At 36.0% G+C, this 23,024-nt stretch overlaps 1 protein-coding gene across 4 annotated transcripts in view; it reads right to left on the reverse strand.

The window, feature by feature from the left end:
- Positions 1-19,606, reverse strand: part of LOC126075185 (NKG2-A/NKG2-B type II integral membrane protein-like) — a 75,242-nt gene extending 55,636 nt beyond the window's left edge. For 2 of the 4 annotated variants that reach the window (XM_049882480.1, XM_049882477.1), the window contains exon 1: positions 19,402-19,606. In XM_049882480.1, the coding sequence (XP_049738437.1) occupies positions 19,402-19,588 (187 nt within the window). In that variant the 5' untranslated portion in view covers positions 19,589-19,606. Of the gene's footprint in view, positions 1-18,271; positions 18,347-19,401 lie in introns of all 4 variants that reach the window. The other 2 variants (XM_049882479.1, XM_049882478.1) reach the window with 2 other exon arrangements.
- Between the last annotated feature and the right edge of the window lie 3,418 nt (positions 19,607-23,024).

A 23,024-nucleotide genomic window follows, 5' to 3' on the forward strand; every position in this document is an offset into this window, starting at 1 on the left:
TGAAATAACAACAACACGTTTGTCAGTTTGTCATACTGTGGGGGCCTGTGTGTTGCTGTGACGCTGGAAGCTACGCCATCGGTATTCAAATACCACCAGGGTCACCCATGGCAGCCTAGTTTTGGCTGAGCTTCCAGACTAAGACTGACTAGGAAGGAGAACTCAGCAATCTACTTCTGAAAAGAATTAGTCCTTGAAAACAATCACATGGTCTCCCCTTTGCCTTTATACAAGACAGATTTTAATGTTACATTTCATTTTGAAGTGGACAATCATATGGTCTGCTATGCCAGGAATGACAACTTGAAGAGGAACAGTGTTGCATTCATTGTCAAAAAGAACATTTCAAGATCTAACCTGAAGTGCACACTGTCAGTGATAGGATACTACCCATATGTCTACTAGAAAGACCAGTTAATATGACTATTCAAATTTACACACCAACCACTAAGGCCAAAGACAAAGAAGTTGAAAATTTTTACCAACTTCTGCAGTCTGAAATTGAATGAACATGCAATCAGGATGCACTGATAATTACTGATGATTGGAAGGTGAAAGTTAGAAACAAAAAAGAAGGATCCGGTAGTTGGAAAATATAGCCTTGGTGATAGAAATGATGCCAGAGATGGCATGACTGAATTTGGCAAGACCAATGACTTCTTCATTGCAAATATCTTTTTTTCACCAAAATAAATGACCACCATACACAAAAAAAAAAAAAAAAAATTTTTTTTTTTTTTAATATACACATGGACTTCGCTAGATGTAATACAGAGGAATCAAGTCATCTATATCTGTGGAAAGAAAGACGGAAAACTCAGTATCATCAGTCAGAACAAGGCCAGGGGTCAATTGTGGATCAGAGCATCAATTACCCATAAGTAAGTTCAAGTTAAAACTGAAGATAATTAGAGTACATCCAGGAGAGCCAATCTACGATCTTGAATATATCTTACCTGAATTTAGAGACCATCTCAAGGATAGATTTGATGCATTGAATAGTAATGACAGAAGACCAGTTGAGTTCTGGAATGACATCAAGGATAGCATACACGAGGAGAGCAAGAGGTCATTAAAAAGACAGAAGAGAAAGAAAAGACCTAAATGGATGTCAGAAGAGACTGAAACTTGCTCTTGAACTTCAGGTCTAAAGCAAAAGGGAAAAACGAAGAATTAAAAGAGCTGAACAGAAGATTTCAAAGGGTGGCCCCAGAAGACAAAGTATTATGATGACATATGCAAAGACCTGGAGTAGAAAACCAAAAGAGAAGAACACACTTGGTATTTCTCAAGCTGAAAGAACTGAAGAAAAAATTCAAGTCTTAAGTTGCAAAGGTGAAGGATTTTACAGGGAAAATACTCAAAAATGCAGGAAGCATCAAAAGAAGGTGGAAGGAATACACAGAGTGACTATACCAAAAAGACTTAGTTAACTTTGATCAGGAAGAGATGGTCCTGAAGGAAGAAGTCCAAGCTAAGCTGAAGGCATTGGCAAAAAAAAAAAAAAAGGCTCTGGGAATTGAGGGAATACCAAATAAGGTGTTTCAACAAATGCATGCAGCATTGGAACTGCTCACTCGTCTATTCCAGGGAATTTGGAAGAGAGCTACCTGGCCATCCAACTAGAAAAGATCCATATTTATGCCTATTTTCAAGAAAGCTGACCCAATCAAATGTGGAAATTATCGAACAATATCATTAATATTTCATGCAAGCAAAATTTTGCTGCAGATCATTCAAAAGCAACTGTAGCACTTTATCCACAGTGAACTGCCAGAAACTCAACCCAGATTTAGAAGAGGATGTGGAACGAGGGATATCATTGCTGATGTCAGATGGATCCCGGCTGAAAGCAGAGTATAAAAGAAAGATGTTTACCTGTGTTTTATTGACTCTGCTAAGGCATTCAACTGTGTGGATCATAACAAATTATGGATAACATTGGGAAGAATGGGAATTCCAGAGCACATAATTGTTGTCATGAGAAATCTGTACATGGGTCAAGAGGCAGTTGTTTGAATAGAACAAAGGGATACTGCATGGTTTAAAATCAGGACAGATGTGTGTCAGGAATGTATTCTTTCACCATATCTATTCAATCTGAGCAAATAATTTGGGAAGCTGGACTGTATGAAGAAGAACGGGGCATCAGGATTGGAGGAAGACTCATTACCTACCTGGGTTATGCAGATGACACAACCTTGCTTGCTGAAAGTAAAGAGGACTTGGAGCACTTACTGATGAAGATCAAAGAGCACAACCATCAGTACGGATTACACCTCAACATGAAGAAAACAAAAATCCTCACAACTGGACCAATGAGCAGCATCATGATAAACGGAGAAAAGATTGAGGTTGTCAAGGATTTCATTTTACTTGGATCCACAATCAACAGTCATGGAAACAGAAGAAATCAAAAGAAACATTGCATTGGGCAAATTGGCTGCAAAAGACCTCTTTAAAGTGTTCAAAAGCAAAGTTGTCACCTTGAGGACTAAGGTGCACCTGACCCAAGCCATGGTGTTTTCAATTGCTTCAGATGCATTCAAAAGCTGGATGATGAATAAGGAAGACCGAAGAAGAATTGACTCCTTTGAATTGTGGTGTTGGTGAAGAATATTGACTGTAGTATGGACTGACAAAAGAACAAATGAATCTGTCCTAGAAGAAGTACAATCAGAATGCTTCTTGTAAACAAGGATGGTGAGACTTCGTTTCACTTACTTTGCTTATGTTGCCTGAAGGGATCAGTCCCTGGAGAAGGACATCATACTTGGTAAAGTAGAGGGTCGGTGAAAAAGAAGACTCTCAATGAGACGGATTGATACAGTGGTTGCAACAATGGGCTCAAGCAAAGCAACAATTATGAGGATGGCAGAGGACTGGGCAGTGTTTTGTACTGTTGTACATAGGGTAGCTATTAGTCAGAATGGCCTCAATGGCACCTAACAACAACGGTTAAACACTGAAGCAACCCTGGGTGGCACAAACTGTTTGTGCTCTACTACTAACCATAATGTTGTTGGTCTGAAGCCACCAAGCAGCACCTCAGAAGAAAGGTCTGGTAATATGCTTCCATGAAGACTACAGCCAAGAAAACTCCATGGATCTCAGTTCTATTCTATAACACATGAGGTCATCATGAGTCAAAATCAACCCATCCACAATGGGTTTTGTTTTATTTTATTTTGTATTTAATATTGTACTGAAAGTTCTGGGTAGAGTATTTAGACAAAAAAAAAAAAGATACAAAAACAAAAAAAAAAGGATACTGGAAAAGAAGAAGTAAAACTGTCTCTATATGCAGGTAACATGATCCTTTATGTAACCAAAAAAACCTTACTGACTCAAGAGTCGGTTCCAACTCAGAGTGACCCTATAGGATGAAGGAGAGCTCCCCCAAGGGTTTCCAAGCAGTGCTGGGTAGAATCGAACTGCCGACCTTTTGATCAGTAACCATAGCTCTTAACCACTATACCACCAGGGAGCCCTGGTGGCACAGTGGTTAAATCACTTGGCTGCTAACCAAAAGATCAGCAGTTCAAATCCATTAGCTGCACCCTGTAAACCCGATGGGGCAGTTCTACTTTGTCCTATATGGTCACTATGACTCAATGCCAATAGGTCCTTTATATATAAAATACCAAATAATCCATAAGAAAAGAAGTAGAACTGATTAAATTTATATATATATATATATATATATTCAGCAAAGCAGAAGGGTACAAGATCAACTAACAGAAAATCATTTGTGTTTTTTTTTTTTTACGGCAGTGGATTTCCACATGCAAAATATTTGGGATGTAGCTCCTACCTCACACCACATAAAAATTATCTCATAATGGATCAACAACCGACATGTAAGAGTTAAATCCATATAAATCTTAGAAGAAAAAAATAGGAAAAAAAACCTTTATGAACTTGGATTTGACAGTTGTTCCTTACGTATTTTATGAAAAACAAAAGAAAAATAGGCAAGTTGAACTTCAGCTTAATTAAAAACTTTTGTGCATCGAAGGGCATTGTCAAGACAGTGAAAAGTCAACATACAGAATGGGAGAAAATATTTAAAAATCATATAAACAATAATGGTTTAATACAGAATATATAAAGAGTTGCAACTGAACCACAAAGACAAACAAAGTAATTAAAAAGTGGACCAAGATATATTTCTCCAAAGATATATAAGCACACAAAAAGATACTTAGCATGATTAGCCATCAGGGGAATGAAAATCAAAACCACATGAAGACATTATTTCACACCCCCTAGGTTATTTATAACATTACAAAAAATGGAAAATAGTGAGTGTTGGTGAGGATGTGGTGAAATTGGAACGCTCATGTGTTATCTGTTGGAACATAAAATTGAGCAGCTGCTGTTGTTTTGTGGATCCTCAAAATGTAAACATAAATAATACAATTTGACTCAACAGTTCTACACAAAAGAATTAAAAACAGGGACTCAAGTACTTGTACACCAATGTTTACAGCAACATTACCCACAAAAGCCAAAAAAGTGGAAACAACCAAGTGTCCGTCAGAGGTGAATGGGCAAAAAAAAAAAGGGTATATTCATACAATGGAATATTATTAGGCCATAAGGAGAAATAAAGATATGATACATGTTATGATAAAGATGAACCCTGAAAACACTACGCTGAGCGAAATAAGCTACACGTGAAAGGATAGATATTGTCTGATTCTATTTATATAAAATACCCAGAATACCCAAATGCACAGAGACCAAAATTCATTAGGGGTTACCAGGGTAGGTGGGAGGGGGAAATAGAGAGTAATGCTTAATAAGTACAGGGTTATGATAAAAAAATTGGAAACGGATTGTGGGGACAATTGTCCAACATGGTGAATGCAATGAATGTTACTGAATTATATATGTGAACATGACTGAGATGTTTTATTACATATATTTCACCACAATAAAAATTAAAAAAAGAAACAGAAGCAATAAAATCAGAAAAACAAAACAAAGCAAAGCAAACAAAAATCTGTGCAGTTGCTTTACTTGGTTGTCTAGTGTTTTGTTGAAGAGATTAGAGCCTATATTGAAAGAAATATTTTTCTGTCATATATATATTTCTTAATATATTTGTGGTTTGGTATCAGAATAACCCTGGCCTCATAGAATGAGATATGAAGTGTTTATTTTCTTCCATTTTTTAATAAGAGTGTGTAAGGATAGGTATTCATTCTTTTGGCATGTTTCTTAGAACTCATCAGTAAGCCATTTGGGTCTAGGGTTTTATTCATTAAGAAGTTTTTTCCATTATTAATTCTCTTATTACAGTATATTCATATTTTCAATTTCTTCTTGTGTTAGTTTCATATGCAACATTTATGTTCTTCTACTGAATGAGGTGTGCTAGCAGAGACAGCAAAGCAGTGGCTCATACCTCTGTCGGCCAGAAAGTCATGCATCCTTTACTGAGGAAGCCTGGTTACTTTTCTAAAGGAGAACTGCTATGGTTGGGAAATAAGAAGAAAAATCTATAGATGTAAATCCAGGACAAGAACGAACAATATCTGTACGCTTCACAGATTGTCCTATTAGAGCTCAGAGCGAGACAAGAGTGGATAAAGTAAATGGCTTGTCAATTGTCACTTAAGGTGTGAACAGGAATGTTTCACACTGGACTATTCAGAAGTCAGTTTATGTCATCACACACCTCCAGAACATAGAAGATGCTGGGCTCTTGTTAAAAGTACAAAGAAGATGTTTAAATGTATCATATGGATTGTCCCTTTTCAAGTGCTTTTGAGAAATTGTTCACATGTTCTACTGGATTTTAAGGGCTAGACGACTTAACCACCCATGCAGTAAACTTGTTTCCTTCTCATCAAAAACTATTAAAATTTGAGCCATGTTAAGAATATCTTAGATATCAAAATCACACTTTTGGACTAGATTGCTAATTCATGGTGTTACATTCCTCTTGTGTACATATTTTTATTAGGTCATTTCTCTTATTCTGGAAAAATTTCTAAAAATGATGACACTGTTATGAACAAGTAATTAATTGAATTTAACACTAGTTACCACATTTTCAACTTAATTGTTGGTGGAGCCCAAAATTCTCTTCTTGATTCCTCTACTCTAGTTCTTTTTTTTTTTTTAACTCTTGCACTAAGTTTTTAAAAATAAATTTTTGAATTTTCAGACATCCCCTGAAAACAAATATCATTTAAAAGGATAAAACATTAAACAATATTGAAATTTATCACCATGCCAGAGATTGAAAAAAAATTAAAGTACTAATTATATTATTAATTTATTCATCCTTCAATTATAACTAATTTCTTATATTTTAATGATATGTTGAAAAGGACAAAAACCCAAGTTTAACTATGTAAGGCAGGGAAAGTACTCTAGACTTATCAAACAGACAAATATATCAATAAGGCTACAAAAGGATATAAACTGGACAATAAACCAGTACACACATACACACAAAAACTTATACACGATTACAAAATGCATGTATTTTTTCTAAATAATTTTTATTGAGCTTTAAGTGAACGTTTACAAATCAAGTCAGTCTGTCACATATAAGCTTATATACACCTTACTCCATATTCCCACTTACTCTCCCCCTAATGAGTCAGCCCTTCCAGTCTCTCCTTTCCTGACAATTTTGCCAGTTTCTAACCCTCTCTACCCTCCTATCTCCCCTCCAGACAGGAGATGCCAACACAGTCTCAAGTATCCACCGGATACAAGTAGCTCACTCTTCATCAGCTTCTCTCTCCTGCCCATTGTCCAGTCCCTTCCATATCTGATGAGTTGTCTTCAGGAACGGTTCCCATCCTGGGCCAACAGAAGGTTTGGGGACCATGACCGCTGGGATTCCTCTAGTCTCAGTCAGACCATTAGGTCTGGTCTTTTTATGAGAATTTGGGGTCTGCATCCCACTGATCTCCTGCTCCCTCAGGGGTTCTCTGTTGTATTCCCTGTCAGGGCAGTCATCGGTTGTGGCTGGGCACCATCTAGTTCTTCTGGTCTCAGGATGATGTAAGTCTCTGGTTCATGTGGCCCTTTCTGTCTCTTGGGCTCATAGTTATCGTGTGACCTTGGTGCTCTTCATTCTCCTTTGATCCAGGTGGGTTGAGACCAATTCATGCATCTTAGATGGTTACTTGTTAGCATTTAAGACCCCAGACGCCACATTTCAAAGTGGGAAAACTGCATGTATTTTTGAAACTCACTTATAACATTTCCCAAAAGTCATTATATGCTCATATTTCAAAGAATATCAGTATAAAATATGTAAAACTGTGCTATAGCCACTAGCTAATTTAACAGAAGGTTCTTTAAATGACGCTATTTGGATTTAAATTTAAATTAATAAAGAATAAATAAAATCTAAATATTCAGTTCATTTTTCACACTAGCATCATTTTAAATTAAGATATAAAGCATATCCATTATTGTAATTCTCTAACAAGAGTATAACTTAAATATATACTTGAATAGACATAAATAATAAAACGTTTTTATATCTTTATCTCTTTTTTAATTTTTAATATTGCTACCTCGACTGTGCAGATCATAACAAATTATGGATAACATTGTGAAGAATTGGGATTCCAGAACACTTAATTGTGCTCATGAGGAACCTTTGCATAGATCAACAGGCAGCTGTTCAGACAAAACAAGTAGATACTGATTGGTTTAAAGTCAGGAAAGGTGTGTGTCACGGGTTTATTCTTTCACCATACCTATTCAATCTGTATGCTGAGCAAATAATACGAGAAGCTGGACCATATGAAGAAGAAAGGGGCATCAGGATTGGAGGAAGACTCATTAACAACCTACGTTATGCAGATGCCACAACCTTGTTTGCTGAAAGTGAAGAGGACTCGAAGAACTTACTAAAGAAAATCAAAGACCACAGCCGTCAGTATGGATTACACCTCAACATACTGGAAACAAAACTCCTCACAACTGGACCAATGAGCAACATCATTATAAACAGAGAAAAGTTTGAAGTTGTCACGGATTTCATTTTACTTGGATCCACAATCAACAGCCATGGAGCAGCAGTCAAAAAATCAAAAGACGCACTGCATTGGGTAAATCTCTCTTCAAAGTGTTGACGAGCAAAGATGTCACCTTGAGGACTAAGGTGCACCTGACCCAAGCCATGGTATTTTCAATTGCATCATATGCATGTGAAAGCTGGACAATGAATAAGGAAAGACCAAAGAAGAATTGATGCATTTGAATTCTGGTGTTGGCAAAGAATATTGAATATACCATGGACTGCCAAAAAAACGAATGAATCTGTCTTAGAAGAAGTACACCCAGAATGCTCCTTACATTCTTTGGACATGTCGTCAGGTGGGATCAGTCCCTGGACAAGAACATCCTGCTTGGCAGAGTACAGGGTCAGCGGAAAAGAGGAAGACCCTCAACGAGGTGGATTAACACAGTGGCTGCAACAATGAGCTCAAGCATAACAACAATTATAAGGATGGCTCAGGACTGGGCAGTGTTTTGTTCTGTTGTGCATAGGTTAGATATGAGTCAGAATGGACTCAACTGCACCTAACAACAACAACAACAGCTTAATGTAGGCTCAAAAGAATGATCACAAGGGGTGCTCATAATTTTGAGATAAACTAAACTAAAATTACAACAACAATAGCATGTTTTGTGAAAATCAATTGCCTTAAATGGGTATGTTGGAACAAGGAACTCTGAAAATTGATTGTTTGAGCCTTCATCACAAGAAGAGATTGGGGCCTTCTCAGATCTTTCCTCAGCATGCACACAGTCCGGTACAATGGCACAGCCTTCAGGATACCCAAGCACATTTATGAGCTTTTCGAAGCTCTCTCTGAACATCTTTTTCCCTAAATCTTCCTTTTAATCTTTCATCAGCCTCTTTTGGCCACAACTGGATTTGCAGCCTCAGGTAGCTGTAATGTGAAAAGATTGCTGTTGATTGTTTTCAGTAAACAAATTTCCCACAGAGCTAGCTCCAACCATGTCAAATACCCGCAATGTGCTGTGAGTGGGGTATTCCAGGGAGCCTGAGAAAGGTCAAAGAATGGCAATTTTGTGGTTATGGGACTCTTAAGAGCTCCAAACTTGGTCTTCCTCTTCAGTAGTGGCATAGCTGATAGTTTTCATGGCTACTGTGGAGCTGGGGAGAAGGGGTTTGGTATGAGGCCAAGTTAAAATGCCACAGGCAGTATCTTTCTTACTAAGGTTCAGCATTTTTTCTTGATTAAATACTCCCCATATTTTTTTATATTGTCTCAAGCCTTTGTTTACTTCCCAGAATCTTGAAAAAGTTGGTATGAAAATTTCTTGCCAGTGTTTTCTTCCTTTTATAGAGAGAATTTACAGAGGTACAGAGGTTTCCATCCATCATTCAAGAAGTCTCAACCCCAGCAGAGTGTTCATTGTGGAAACTGTGAAGATGATATTAAAAATTGTATTGAAATGTAAATGGCCAATAATATACAAAAGAATTAAAAAATTGAGCACTCACAAACCAATTATTCAGATTTCTTACAAAACTGCAATAATTTAGGTATTTTTATTTTGTTACAAAATCAAACAGGTAAACAAGCATATTTAACAATATAAAGACTCAGAAACACAAGAAAGTTGTCATACTCCCAGTTATATTTTATTACAGAAAAGGGTACTGATAAAAATCAGTCAAGAGAAGAAGGATGTAAGGTAAAGTCCAGGAGGCTTCCAATGTGGAGCTTCCAGCTGAACAAATAATGTAATTGCTTATAAAACTTCTGCAATCATGGTATTATTTCCACTTCATAAAATATACAGATACCTGAAGGACGCTAAACTCATGTGTTTTAACTTGAAATCTCAAGCTTACAAATGTATGTTGTTTCAGATCCACAACTGGCTGATTGAAGGTCAGATGAGATGAGAAGGTACATGGGATTTGATGTCTCTCTTATCCTGTAATGTATAAAAATGCATAAATCCATTATATTTTGTGTGGTAATCCATAAAACAATGGCATTTTCCATGCAACAATAACAGAGAAATATTGTAAAAATAGGTACTGACATTTCTCATAAAATATTAGTAATAATTGCTATGAACACTGAGCACTTCATTCTTAATGTTTCCATCAACATTTCATGTCATTAATTTTCATTTTCTCTCTACATGCCTATAATTCAATCCAGTCATACTTATTAATATAACTTATGTAAATTTTTCTTTTTTGTATTTTTCATCTTCTACATAACATCATTCCGAAGAACTTACTTTTGCTTTAAAGGCGAGCCATTTATCCATAACCAGGAATGATCACTGCTTTCACGAGACAGTCCAATCCATGAATAAGATGATAGAATGTCCATAAACATCTATCGTAAATAAAAATTCTGTTTTAATAACCGTTATACTTTTATTACTTAAAAACATGCATGTAGTGTTTTCTTTTACTTCATCTTTAATTTCAAAACAAGATATAAGTGCTGGATTCTAACACTAAAAACACATTAAAGTTGAAAATCACATTTCATATTGTTACAAATTCACAAATGTCTTTGCTTTTCATTCAAAAATAACTAAGTGGTAATACTTAATAGTCTCATTCTCCTAGTTTTACTAAAAACAAAAAGTTTAATTTTATGTAACTTAATAGTTGCCAGGGTTCAATAAACTAGCTTAACAAAAAAAAGCCACACCCACTGCCATTGATTCAATTCCCACTCACAGGGACTCCATAGGACAGAATTCCCAAGGCTGTAAGCTTTACAGAAGCAGACTGGACAACTTTCTCCAATGAAAAACTCTCTTAGTAAGGATTTAAATAAGTCTCCAGATATTCTTCCATTCTTCCCCGTAAAAAAGTGTATTTTTCTACTATGTTTCTCAGAGTTTGGTTTTGTTAAGGAAATTAAAGGGCTGCCAATAAGGAGATAAATGGTGCGGAAGAACAAAATTTGATTTTCTGGGCCCCACATCTTTCTTTAACTAGACTACTCCTGATTTGACCAGTTTTTGTATTGGTAGAAGGTGTAATTTAGAAAGACAGTGACACACATACCACAGACACATATACTGAATGAGAGAAATAGAAAGAATCCACTACTTAGTGAAACTGTAATTTCAGATATAAAGGGGAAATGAATACATTCTCACATGCAGGAAAACTAAAAGAATTTGTCAACAGCAAACCTACTCATTACAACTGCCTAAGAAAGTTCTTCAAATAGAAAAGAAATGAATAAGAAAGAATGTTGAAGCATCAGAAGGAAGAAAGAACAATGGAAAGTGCAGAAATATGAGTACATACAATAGAATATTCTTACCCTCATGAGTGTTCTGAATCATATTTAATGATTTAAACAAACATTATGATGCTGTCTGCAAATCAATTCAATAACATTTAAAAGTGGAGAAGGTTCCTTTGCTTCCCAGTTGATTCCGACCCATAGTGACCTTATAGGACAGAGTAGAACTGCCCCATAGGGTTTCAAAGGGTACAAATCTTTACAGAAGCAGATTGCCACATCTGTCCCCTGTGGATTGGCTGGTGGGTTAGAGCTGCTGGCTTTTCCATTAGCAGCCCAGCGCTTAACCACTGTGCAACCAGGAATTTTACTGGGAGTGCGATTTCCACACTTTACTAAAAATGTAAAACACTAATACCAGTAGACCTTGAAAAGTTTCTTTTGCATATTAAAATAGCCGGATCAATCACTAAGGAAACAATACAAAGAAATAGAGTATAACCCACTGTAAATAAATAAAATAAAATCCTAAAAATGTTCAAATTACCCAAAAGTAGGCAAAAGAACAAGAGAAAAAAAGAACCAGAAGAAACAACCTGAAAAAATAAATAAATAAAATCGCAAACTTAAGTGCTAGTTTTGATCTTATACTATAGTGCTGCAGGATGTTACCACTTGTAGAAGATGTGTGAAAAATACACAGAGTCTCTCTGCATTATTTCTTAAACTGCATCTGAGATTACTATTATGTCAAAATAAAATTAAATTTTTTAAAAAACTTAATGATACTTGCAACAGCTAATAGCATTCATTTGAAATTGGGATGAAATAATCTTGAGACCGCTCCTGCAAAAGACTGACAGTCTAAGCTGTACTTTTATAAGCCTAACTGCTGAACATTTTGGAAGATTATTTCTCTTCCATTATGCCATTTTCAAGCTATGTCACTGAAACATCTCCTAAGCAAAAAATATATAGATTTTGGTTCTTTGTTTTTGTTAGGTACTGTTGAGTCAATTTGGACTCATAGCGACAGTATTTACAAGGGAAGGAAACACTGCCCAGTTGCACCATCCTCACAATCATTGTTATGCCTGAGCCCATTGTTGCAGCCACTATTTCAATCCATCTCATTGCGGATCTTCCCCTTTCCCATTTCTCCTCTACTTTTTTAACAAGCGTCATGTCCTAATCCAGTGACTGAACCCTCCTGATAATGTGTCCAAAGCCTAAGAATGTGAGATGAAGTCTCGCCATCCTTGCTTCTAAGGAGCATTCTGGCTGTACCACTTCCAACACAGATATGTTCGTTCTTCTGGCAGTCCACGGTATATTCAATATACTTTGTCAACAGTATAATTAACCCTAAATTCTTGTCTGGGCTTCCTTACTCATTGTCTATCTTTCACATATATATGAGGCAATTGAAAATACTATGGCATGAGTCTGACACCTTAGTCCTCTAAGTGACATCTTTGTGTTTTGACACTTTAAAAAGAGGTCTTTTGCAGCAGATTTGCCTAATGCAATATGCCTTTTGATAGCTTTACTGCTGCTTCCATTGGCACTGATGGTGGATCCAATTAAAGTGAAATCCTTTACAACTTCAATCTTTTCTCCATTTATCCTGGTGTTGGTTATGGGTCCAGTTGGGAGGATTTTTATTTTCTTTATGTTGAGGTGTAATTTATACTGAAGGCTGTGGTCTTTGATCTTCATCAGTAAGTTCTTCAGCCCTCTTGCCTAAACCAAGACTGTGTCATCTGCATATCACAGGTTGTTAATGAGTCTTCCTTCAATCCTGATACTGCATTCTTCATATTCTCCAGCTTCTCGGATTATTTGCTCAGTATACAGATTAAATAAGTATGGAGAAAGGATAGAACCCTCATGTACACCTTTTCTGATTTTACCCACGCAGCATCCCCTTGTTTTGTTCGAATGATTGCCTCTTACTCTGTGTAGAGTATTCGATTCCGACTCATAGTGACCCTATTCCTTGTGGGACAACAAATGTAGCTCTTTTGACCTGTTTCTTGCCTGTAAAATTGTAAGCGGCAGAATACTTTCTTTCCTTTTGTTCATTCTCTGTCCCTTCAGTGATTGCTTTTATTCTGTGGTCGTTAGACCCATCTGTCACAGTCTTCATCTCTTTAACCAGAGATTGAGTGGCCTCATCCTTGGTGATATCTTAGGACAAGTGTCCTTAGTCTGTGCAACAGAATTTTCAAATCTTAAGTTCTGCTGTCATTTTTCACAGTTCATTTTTAAGTCCATCTCTTTCCATTCACACTTTAGTATAAGTGGCAAGGAGAAACCACACAACCCCTTTAAAATCTTACTTGGAATTCTCCTCAGTTAGATACCCAAGTTCATCACTTAAAAATTCTACCATCTGCCAAATATTTGAACATAATTCAGACAAATCCTTTGTCACTGCATGAAAAGTATTGCCCTTCCTCTGTTGTCTAATCACGTGTTCACCATTTTCTTTAAAGCCTCACCAGAAGCACATTTAACATCCACATTTCTGGCAACATTCTGTTGCTGGTGTCGTATGTATATTCTAGGGTGGTAGAGACTTTCTGCATTGTTCTCACTTCCTTCTGAGCCCCCACCAGAATTGCCTTTGACATCCATAATTCTACCAATAGTCTCTTAAGAAGGCAACCTAGGCTTTTCCTATCAGGCACCTTAAAAATCTTTCAGTCTCTACCCAGTATGCAATTCTTAAACCACTTCTACATTTTAAAAATTTGTTAGAGCAGTACCCCATTTCTCGGTACCAAATTCTCTTAGTTATCTAATGTTGCTATACCAGAAATATCACAAGTGGGTGATGTGGCTTTAACCAACAGAAATTCATTTTGTCACAGTTTAGGAGTCTAGATATACTGAATATAAAGAATTAATAGGAAGCTTTAGTAATTTTGCCCATGTGATATTGATGCAAGAAAAAATAGAAAAGTGAAACCTAGTACTGACCAGGAACATATCCACATTCACACAAATGTACATCGATATCCTTGAATTAGGACAAATGTGGCAAAGAGGAAAGGACAAATGATTATTTTTGCTATAAATTATGCTCAATAAGGTAACGATGTAGAAAAGTGTAAACTTCTATCAGCATCACAAAAATTAAATTCCAATAGATCATGCATCTGGACCAATTATCATAACTGGGCCAATAAGTAACTTCATGACAAACAGATAAAATATTGAAGTTGTCAAGGATTTCATTGTACTTGGATCCTCAATCAATGCCCATGGAAGCAGCAATCAGGAAATCAATGGACGCATTGCAGGGACAAATTTCATGCAGGAGACCTCTTTAAAGTGTTAAAAAATAAACACATCACTTTAAGAAGGAAAGGGCACATGACTCAAGCCTGGTGTTTTCAATTGCCTCCTGTGTATGAGAAAGCTGGACAACAAAGAAGGAAGACCAAAGTTGAATTGAGGCCTTTAAATTATGGTGTTGGAGAGGAATATTGAATATACCACAGACAGTCAGAAGAATATACCACAGTCAGAAGAACAAACAAATCTGTCTTGGATGAAGTATAGCCAGAATGCTCATTAGGAACAAGAAGGGCACAACTTCGTTTCACAAATTTGAACATGTTATCAGGAGGGACCTCCCTAGAGAAGGACATCATGCTTGGTAAAGTAGAGAGTCAGCGAAAAAGAAAAAGATCCGCAATGAGATAGATCGGCACAGTGACTGCAACAATGGACTCAAGCATAATAAATATTGTGAGGATGGCACAGGACCAGGCAGTGTTTTGTACTGTTGTAAATAGTGTCTCTATGAGCTGAACTGACTCTGCGGCACCTAACAATACATCTAAATGTAATAGGTACACATTTTCAGAAAAAATTTAAAAAATAAAGAGAAAATGTAAAACCTACATATTAATTTAGTAGATTCTGTATTTTGAAATTTGATTATTTACTAAAATAACTACAACATAAGCACTAACACTGTAAATGAGAAATTGAACTATGTTAAAACTACTAAATTCTATTCATTACAAAACTCCAACATGGAAGTAAATATGTAAGCCACAGAGAAAAATGAAACTATTATAAACTTATGAAATCAAAAAAGAAATCATATCCAAAATGTGTCAAGAATATACTGGCAGAAAAAGAATGACAATTACAGAGGAAAAATGGACAAAAGACATGAATAGGCACCTCATAAAAGAAGATACGCTAGTGGCTAACAGCACATTAAAATGTGTTCAATCTAATAATAACTGAGAAAATATCTATTCACACAATAATGATAATATTGTATAACAATCAAAACTTCTACTATTAAAATCTCTCATAGTAGTAAGTTTTGATGAGGATGTGGATCAAGGGACAGGTTCAAACACTATTAGATAATATGTGTATGTGTCCATGAACTAGCAAACTGTTGGGATAATTTAAAAACACTGACATGTACATATGTCTATAACTCTGCAGGACCATATAATTTCATTCCTGTGTATCCAGGTAATATGTGGACAAAACACATCCAGAAAGATATTTATAGAGTAATTACTCATAATAGCTAAATACTTCCATAATAACTAAATTTCTATTCACCATAGAATGGATTTTAAAATGTTTATTTAGGTAATAATGGAGCTCCTTGTGGTAGAAATGGTTAGGCCCTTGGCTACTAACGGAAAGGTTGGAGGTTCAATTCCACCCAGAGGCATCTCGAAAGACAAGACTGCCAACTTACTTCTGAAAGTTATAGCTTCTGGAAACTCTCTGAACTGCAGTTCTACTCTTAAACACATGTGTCTTCATGAGTCAGAATCAACTCCATGGCAGCTGGTTAGGTTTTTTTGTTTGGTGGGTTTACTTATATAACAGCAGTGGAAATGAACAAACTCCAACAAACTGCAATAGTAAAGATCAACTGCATAAATATCAGATGTGAGTGAAAGGAGATAGACTCAAAAATGCACACTGTATGACTCCATCTGTATAAAGTTCAAAAACTCAGGATAGTGGTTTGGGAAGAAGGAGAAATGATAAGAACAGACATGGGGCAGAGCTAATGGAGGGAGGGGGCTAGCATTTTCTGTTTCTTGACATGACTTGTAATGACATAGGTGTGTTAATTTTGTGATTAGTCTTCATAATTTTGATATATTTAGATTTATTTATGGTTAAAAGAAATAACAAAGTTTATTTTAGGAAAAAAGTATATAGAAGCATTGTTTTTCATAAATACCAAGAACTTAAAATAAGCAAATGTACTTTAACAGTATAAAATATAAATAAAGCATTGTCAATTCAAACAGTGGAGTACTGTGTAGCCTTGAAAGTAAAGCTCAGTTTAGACAAATCAGTCTTAGAAGAAACACAATCAGAATGCTCCTTAAAAGCAAGAATGGTGAGACTTTGGCTTGCTTACTTCAGACATGTCATCAGAAAAGACCAATCACTAGAAAAGGACATCTCGTTTGGTAAAGAAGAGGGCCAATGAAAATCAAGAAAAGTTCAAGGAGATGAATGGACCACAATGGACTCAAACCTACCAATGATTATTAAGACGGCACAGGACGAGACAAAGTTGTATTTTTTTCTATGTAAGGTCTCCATGAATCAGAGCAATTAACAACACATGAACAAAAATATAGATGAATCCTAAAAACACAATATCAACTGAAATATGTAAGACACTAAACACCTCATAGAATATAATTCTATTAATATAAGTTTTCAAAGTAGGCAAATCTTCATTCTTTGAGATACATAGGAAACATATGGCATGTTTACCAATGTATCTTGATAAATACTTGTTATTGACTCATATATATTTTGTATACATTTCTTTTTTATGTTATACCTTTTAATAAAATATTTCAAATATTTGAAATCTTACCATTTCTTCTTCATTATCTATATAAATCAGATTAGATTTTTTAGAAGCACAGGCCATCTGACTCTCAGTCCAGGTTTTTTTATCACTACTAACATAATAGCAATTGTTGGAATAGGATAACCAGTCTCCTGGACAATGGCCACAATGATATGCTGAAAAAAGAATATGAATTACTATCCAGAAACAATTTGAGATAAAGAATATAAATTAGTTGACATATTTGCATAAGCATAAGCACATATCTACATAACATATATGCCGTCTCATTCACTCACATATACATATGAAAACACACACACACACACACACACACACACACAGAAGGGGTCAGCCTCCCATCCTCTAATTTATGTACCAGTGAAAACCAAAAAAATAAAATATCTATCCTATACATGTCCTGAAAATCACTGAACAACACTACTTTATTGGAATAGTACAATTATTTATTTCTTATCATATTATGCTGTTGTGGTTGTTAGGTGCTGTCAAGTCGATTTGTAACTCATAACAACCCCATGAGACACAGTAGAACTTTCCCATAGGATTTTTGGTGTGAAGCCCTGGTGGTGCAGCGGTTAAGACCTCAGCTGCTAAGCAAAAGGTCTGCAGTTCAAATCCACCAGCAGTGTCTTAGAAACTGTTTGGGGCAGTTCTACTCTGTCCTATAGGGTAACTATGAGGTGGAATCTACTCGGCTGCAATGGGTTATTTTGGTTTGGTTTAATCTTTACAGAAGCAAAAGGAAATTTGGGGCAATTGTTAAAAGAAAGATATAGTGATTTTAAAAGAATGTTTCTTCTAATTTTTGACCAAGAAGGATTTCTTCATATGATCTTTATATATGAAAATTTATTGCTATATTTGGAAGGTTTAAAAAATCTGTTATTACTTCTTCATGAACTAAAATAGGGACCAAAATATAATCTCAATATATCAGCACTGGTGGTGCAGTGGTTAAGAGCTTGGCTGCTAACTGAAAGGTCAGCAGTTCAAATTCACCAGTCGCTCCTTGGAGACCCTATGGGGGCAGTTCTACTCTGTCCTATAGGGTCCCTATGAGTCAGAATCGACTCGACGACAAAGGGTTTGGTTTTGGTTTATATCAAAACTTTTTAAAATTTTTACTTACCTTTCTGGGTTGTGTTCTCCTCTGGCATTCCAACAGCTAGAAAGATTGTAGTAATTATTAGAGAGATTAATATTTCTGTAATAAACCATAACAATTTTAGTTTCCAAGTGGGAACTTTGGATATCATTTAAAATCATAATAATGTATATTAAAATTATTATACCAACAAAAATTAATAAAGTAATGAAAGTTTTTTAGAAAAATATCTGGGCAGCCTAATAGAGAAATTTTACCACCTCTTACAGTATTTGATTTTAAAAAAATAAAATATTAATTTGTATTTCTCAATAAGTATTTTCCATCTCTCAGTGTAAGTCTTTGAGATATGAAAAACACACACACATATGTATACAGACACACACACACACAATACACACATTTAGAATTAAAAACATATACTCTACAACTATTCTGTTATTCATGCTTTTGGAAGCCTCAGAATAACTTTTCTACATTTAGTCCACATTGATGAAGCATAATTTACTAAGATTAAAAAACACGGCAAGTATATCACACAAATTCATATATTAAAATGGGAATTCTATAACATTATGAAATATACAGCAGAGCTTTCCAAGCTTTAAAAGGAATATTCCCTTATAATCTTCCAAACACTTACAAGGAGTAACAACTATGACTGCCACGGTTACTACACTGGCCATCAAGACAATGCAGATGATTCCCAGGATCCCAGCAAGGAGCTTCCCTGGAGGAGATGGGAGATATGCAGAGAGAGAAATGGAAACACGGAGAAAGGACAGATGGAGCCAGTTTAGAAAGTTTACATACAAGAGAACCCAGATGCACAAGGAATCATATACATAAATAGTGAACATCGACTCCGCATTCTCCATTGTAATTTTTCTCTCAGAATACACCATTAATTTTTAGTAAATAAAAGCCCATGAGTTCTTCATCAGAGGTTACAAATTTCAACAATGCCTGAATTGAATTAACAGAATGTGATTATTTGTATTTCAGGTCCGACACTCAAAAATGAAAACTAGTGAGCCTGCCCCTTCATCTGACTAACCTTGCTCCATGTCTTCATCTTCACTCTTTCCCCACATCTCTGCCCTAGAACTACACATTCTAGTGCAGTTATATTGAGAACTGATTAAATGATTTACCTTTGCAGCAGAAATTCTTGTCATTCTTCTGAAGATCCTGGGAAGCACCATGAAGGTTTAATTCCACATAAGTTATTTCCTGCTCAGTGACTAAAATGGAGCTATCAGCGTCCTTGGGTTTGATTTGCTGCCTTTTTGGGTTCTTGGCCAGATTCACTTCTGAGTAGGTTACTGTTTGATTATTCATCTCTGCAGCTGAGGGGTGTCAAGGTCTGTGCTCTATGAGAAACTGTGCTCAAGAAGGAAATACGTGCTGTGTATATGACAAGATCAAACTAGGTGGGGAGGGAGGGTAAGTATCAGTGCTCACTTTGCAACTGAGAATCTCAGCGTCTGGTTCTAATTTACTTAGAGCCTTCCTCAAAAGTCTCATGGCAGAATAAGTCATTTTTGAAAGGTATTCTTCATTTGATAAAATATTTTTTGCTGGAGTAACAAAAAACAATAAACTCTTAAGAATAAAGAAGTTCATAAATAAAAATGTCCTTACTTCTTAAAAGTCATACTCCACAGAAATATTTTAAACCATTGTAATATCTGGGTTTAAAATTAAAATTCTGTATTTGTAAAAAAAAAAAAAAAATGCATCACTTTATGACAATTTCATAATACACTAAGGGTTAAAGACTGAGTGCTCCAAAGAAGCAGGAATTGGAATGACAGAACATATAAAAATTTAGTGGACTAAATTACCTTGTTTTAGTGACTGACCTTTATTTATTAGAAGGAGATTAAGTGCTATTATGCGACCTTTTTCTTATTAATGAATGGGTGGGGAGTTCAGAGAAATCATTACATATTTAAAGAAATATATGTCAGAATAACTACATGGCACAATGAACTTATCAACAACTCAAAGAATATTAGAGACAACAATTAGGCGTTAAAAAAATACATTTCTTATACAAAAATTATTGGCAATTGTTTTAATTGCTAAAATATGAGACGACAAAATGATAAATAAAAGTGCATGCTGTTTACGGTAGAACACTGTGGGTTCAAACTTCCAGAAAGATCATATGGTTGTCACAGTCCCTGTGGGTTCCTTCACTTGCGTAATTGGTATAATTCAGTAACGTCATTTAATAATTTTCTCATTGGTCTCTGGAGTCAGCAAGATCAAGGATTGAATTCTGCGTTTGAAACTTACAATGTGTGACCATTATAAAGCAATTAATGTCTAGTAATCTAATGTCCTAATCTAAAATGGGAATAATAGATAAAATGTAATGCATGTAAGTGCATAACTCTCAACCTGGCAATTGTCAGCTCTGAATAGATAATAAGCGTTCGGGTTATTATTTTAGCTGAAGTTTCTTGTTATTGCTTCTGATTCGTTTCAGGTAGAGATTCAAAATAACTCATTAGACAGCATTCTCTTGTATGAGTTGGGTTTTTCTAATTTTTCCTTCAATTAATTTAAGCCTTTTGATGCTCATTATTAACTTTAGCATTTTATGGAAGCTACCTCATCCTCCTTTTTTAAGAAAAAGTAAAACTGTGTGTATATAATCTAAGTGAATGAGGAATTATGTTTGGCTTTGCCTCATTGAAGTAGGTTTTTTTTGTTTGTTTTAGACTCTAGCAATAAACACTGGCTAAACACAAAATAATACATTATTATCACAAAGACACTCATTGTACCAATTATTTGTTCATTGTCATGATCTTTAGGGGATTTCACTTTAAGTTGATTGACAAACTCAAATATGCCTGTGAGTGTGTGTTCACTTGACTAATTCTCCACATGTAATAATTTGAATAAATTAAGAAATCCTCCAACATATTTCATATTTGGGGCTTCCTTATCATATATCTGATTTGGAAATATTTTATCTCATCCTATCAGTTGTCTCTTCAGTTCTGCAAGTATTCTTCAAGCAATAATAATAATTTGGATGAAATCCAATTTATCTATTATTTCTTTCAGCATTTGCGCTTCTTATATAACATCTAAGAAACCAGTGCCTAACACAGAGCCACAATGATTTAATTCTGTATTTTCTCCTAAAAGGCTTATATAATTAGAACTTATATGTAGATCTATTATATATTGTGAGGAAAATTTTATCTTTGGTGAGTTTTCTTTCACCATAGCAAGACAGATAACTGGCCACAGGGAGGTCTGGGGAGAGGGTTGTGGATAGATCTCCACTCTAATTACGAAGAAAACATGTCTAGATTTGTGTCCAACGTGAATGTTCGCCAATGGGCAGCCTCAGCAGAAGAGAATTTTAATAATCAGGTGAATAAGATAATGCTTTGTGTGGATACCAGTCAGCCTCTCTCTCTCTAGCCATTCCTTTCATTGCCTAATGGGCTCATGAACAAAGTGGCAAAGGTGGCACGGTGGAAGTTATGCATGTGCTCAGCATCACGGACTTCCACTAATCAAGGCCAACTTGGTTATACCTCTGCTGAGTGCCCAATCTGCCAGCAGCAGAGACCAGCATTGATTCCTTGATATGGCACCATTCTTCGAGGTGATCAGTCAGCAACCTGGGGGCAGGCTGCTTACATTGGACTTCTTCCATCATGGAAAGGACAGCGTTTTGTTCTTACTAGAATAGACACTTGCTCTGGATATGTATTTGCCTTCCCTGCATGCAGTGCTTCTGTGGACACACAGAATGCCTTAGCTACCATCCTGGTATCCCACACGGAATCGCCTCGCATCAAGGGATTCACTTGGAATTCACTGGTCTTACCATGTTCTCCATCATCGTGAAGCAGCTGGCTTGATAGAAAAATGGAATGGCTTTCTAAAGACACAATTACAATGCCAGCTAAGTGGCAATACCTTGCAAGGTTGGGACTATGTTCTCCAGGAGGCTGTATATGCTCTAAGTCAGTGTACTATATATGGTGCTGTGTCTCCCATAGCCAGGATTCATGGATCCAGGAATGAAAGGGATGAAAATGTGTTTGGCATCACTCACTATTAGCCCTAGTGACCCACCTGCAAAACTTTTGCTTCCTCTCTCTGTGACTCTATGTTCTGAGGGCCTAGAGGTGTTAATTACAAAGGGAGATATGCTCCCATCAGGAGACACACCAATGAGTCCATTAAACTGGAAGTTAAGAATGCCACCCGGCCACTTTGGGCTCCTCATGCCTCTGGATTAACAGTCAAAGAAGGGAGTTACTGTATCGGCAGATGTGATTGACCCCAGTTACCAAGAATAAATCGATTATTGCAAAAAGGAGGTAAAGAAGAGTATGTCTGGAATACAGGAGATCCCTTAGGGAGTCTCTTAGTACTATCATGCCCTGTGATTAAAGTCAATAGAAAACTATGGGAACCCGATTCCAACATGACTGCTAATGGCAGACCCTTCAGGAATGAAGTTTTGGGTAACCCCAAAGGCAAATAATCACAGCCAGCCAAGGCACTTGTTGAGGATAACAGGATACAAAATGGCTGGTGGTAGAAGGTAGTTTTAAATACCGTTTATGACCATGAGAACCAGTTGCAGAAATGAGGAATGTAATTGTTGTGTATTCCTTCCTAGTATGTGTTCATCAAATAATTTGTTTTCTTCATTTATAAAATATAAGAGGTAAACAGGACTAGAGCGTTTTCAGTTGTAAGCATGTTAGTTATATCACGTTAGGCAGAAGTA

This window comes from Elephas maximus, chromosome 4, assembly GCF_024166365.1.
Source record: "Elephas maximus indicus isolate mEleMax1 chromosome 4, mEleMax1 primary haplotype, whole genome shotgun sequence".
Classification (NCBI taxonomy): Eukaryota; Metazoa; Chordata; class Mammalia; order Proboscidea; family Elephantidae; genus Elephas; species Elephas maximus.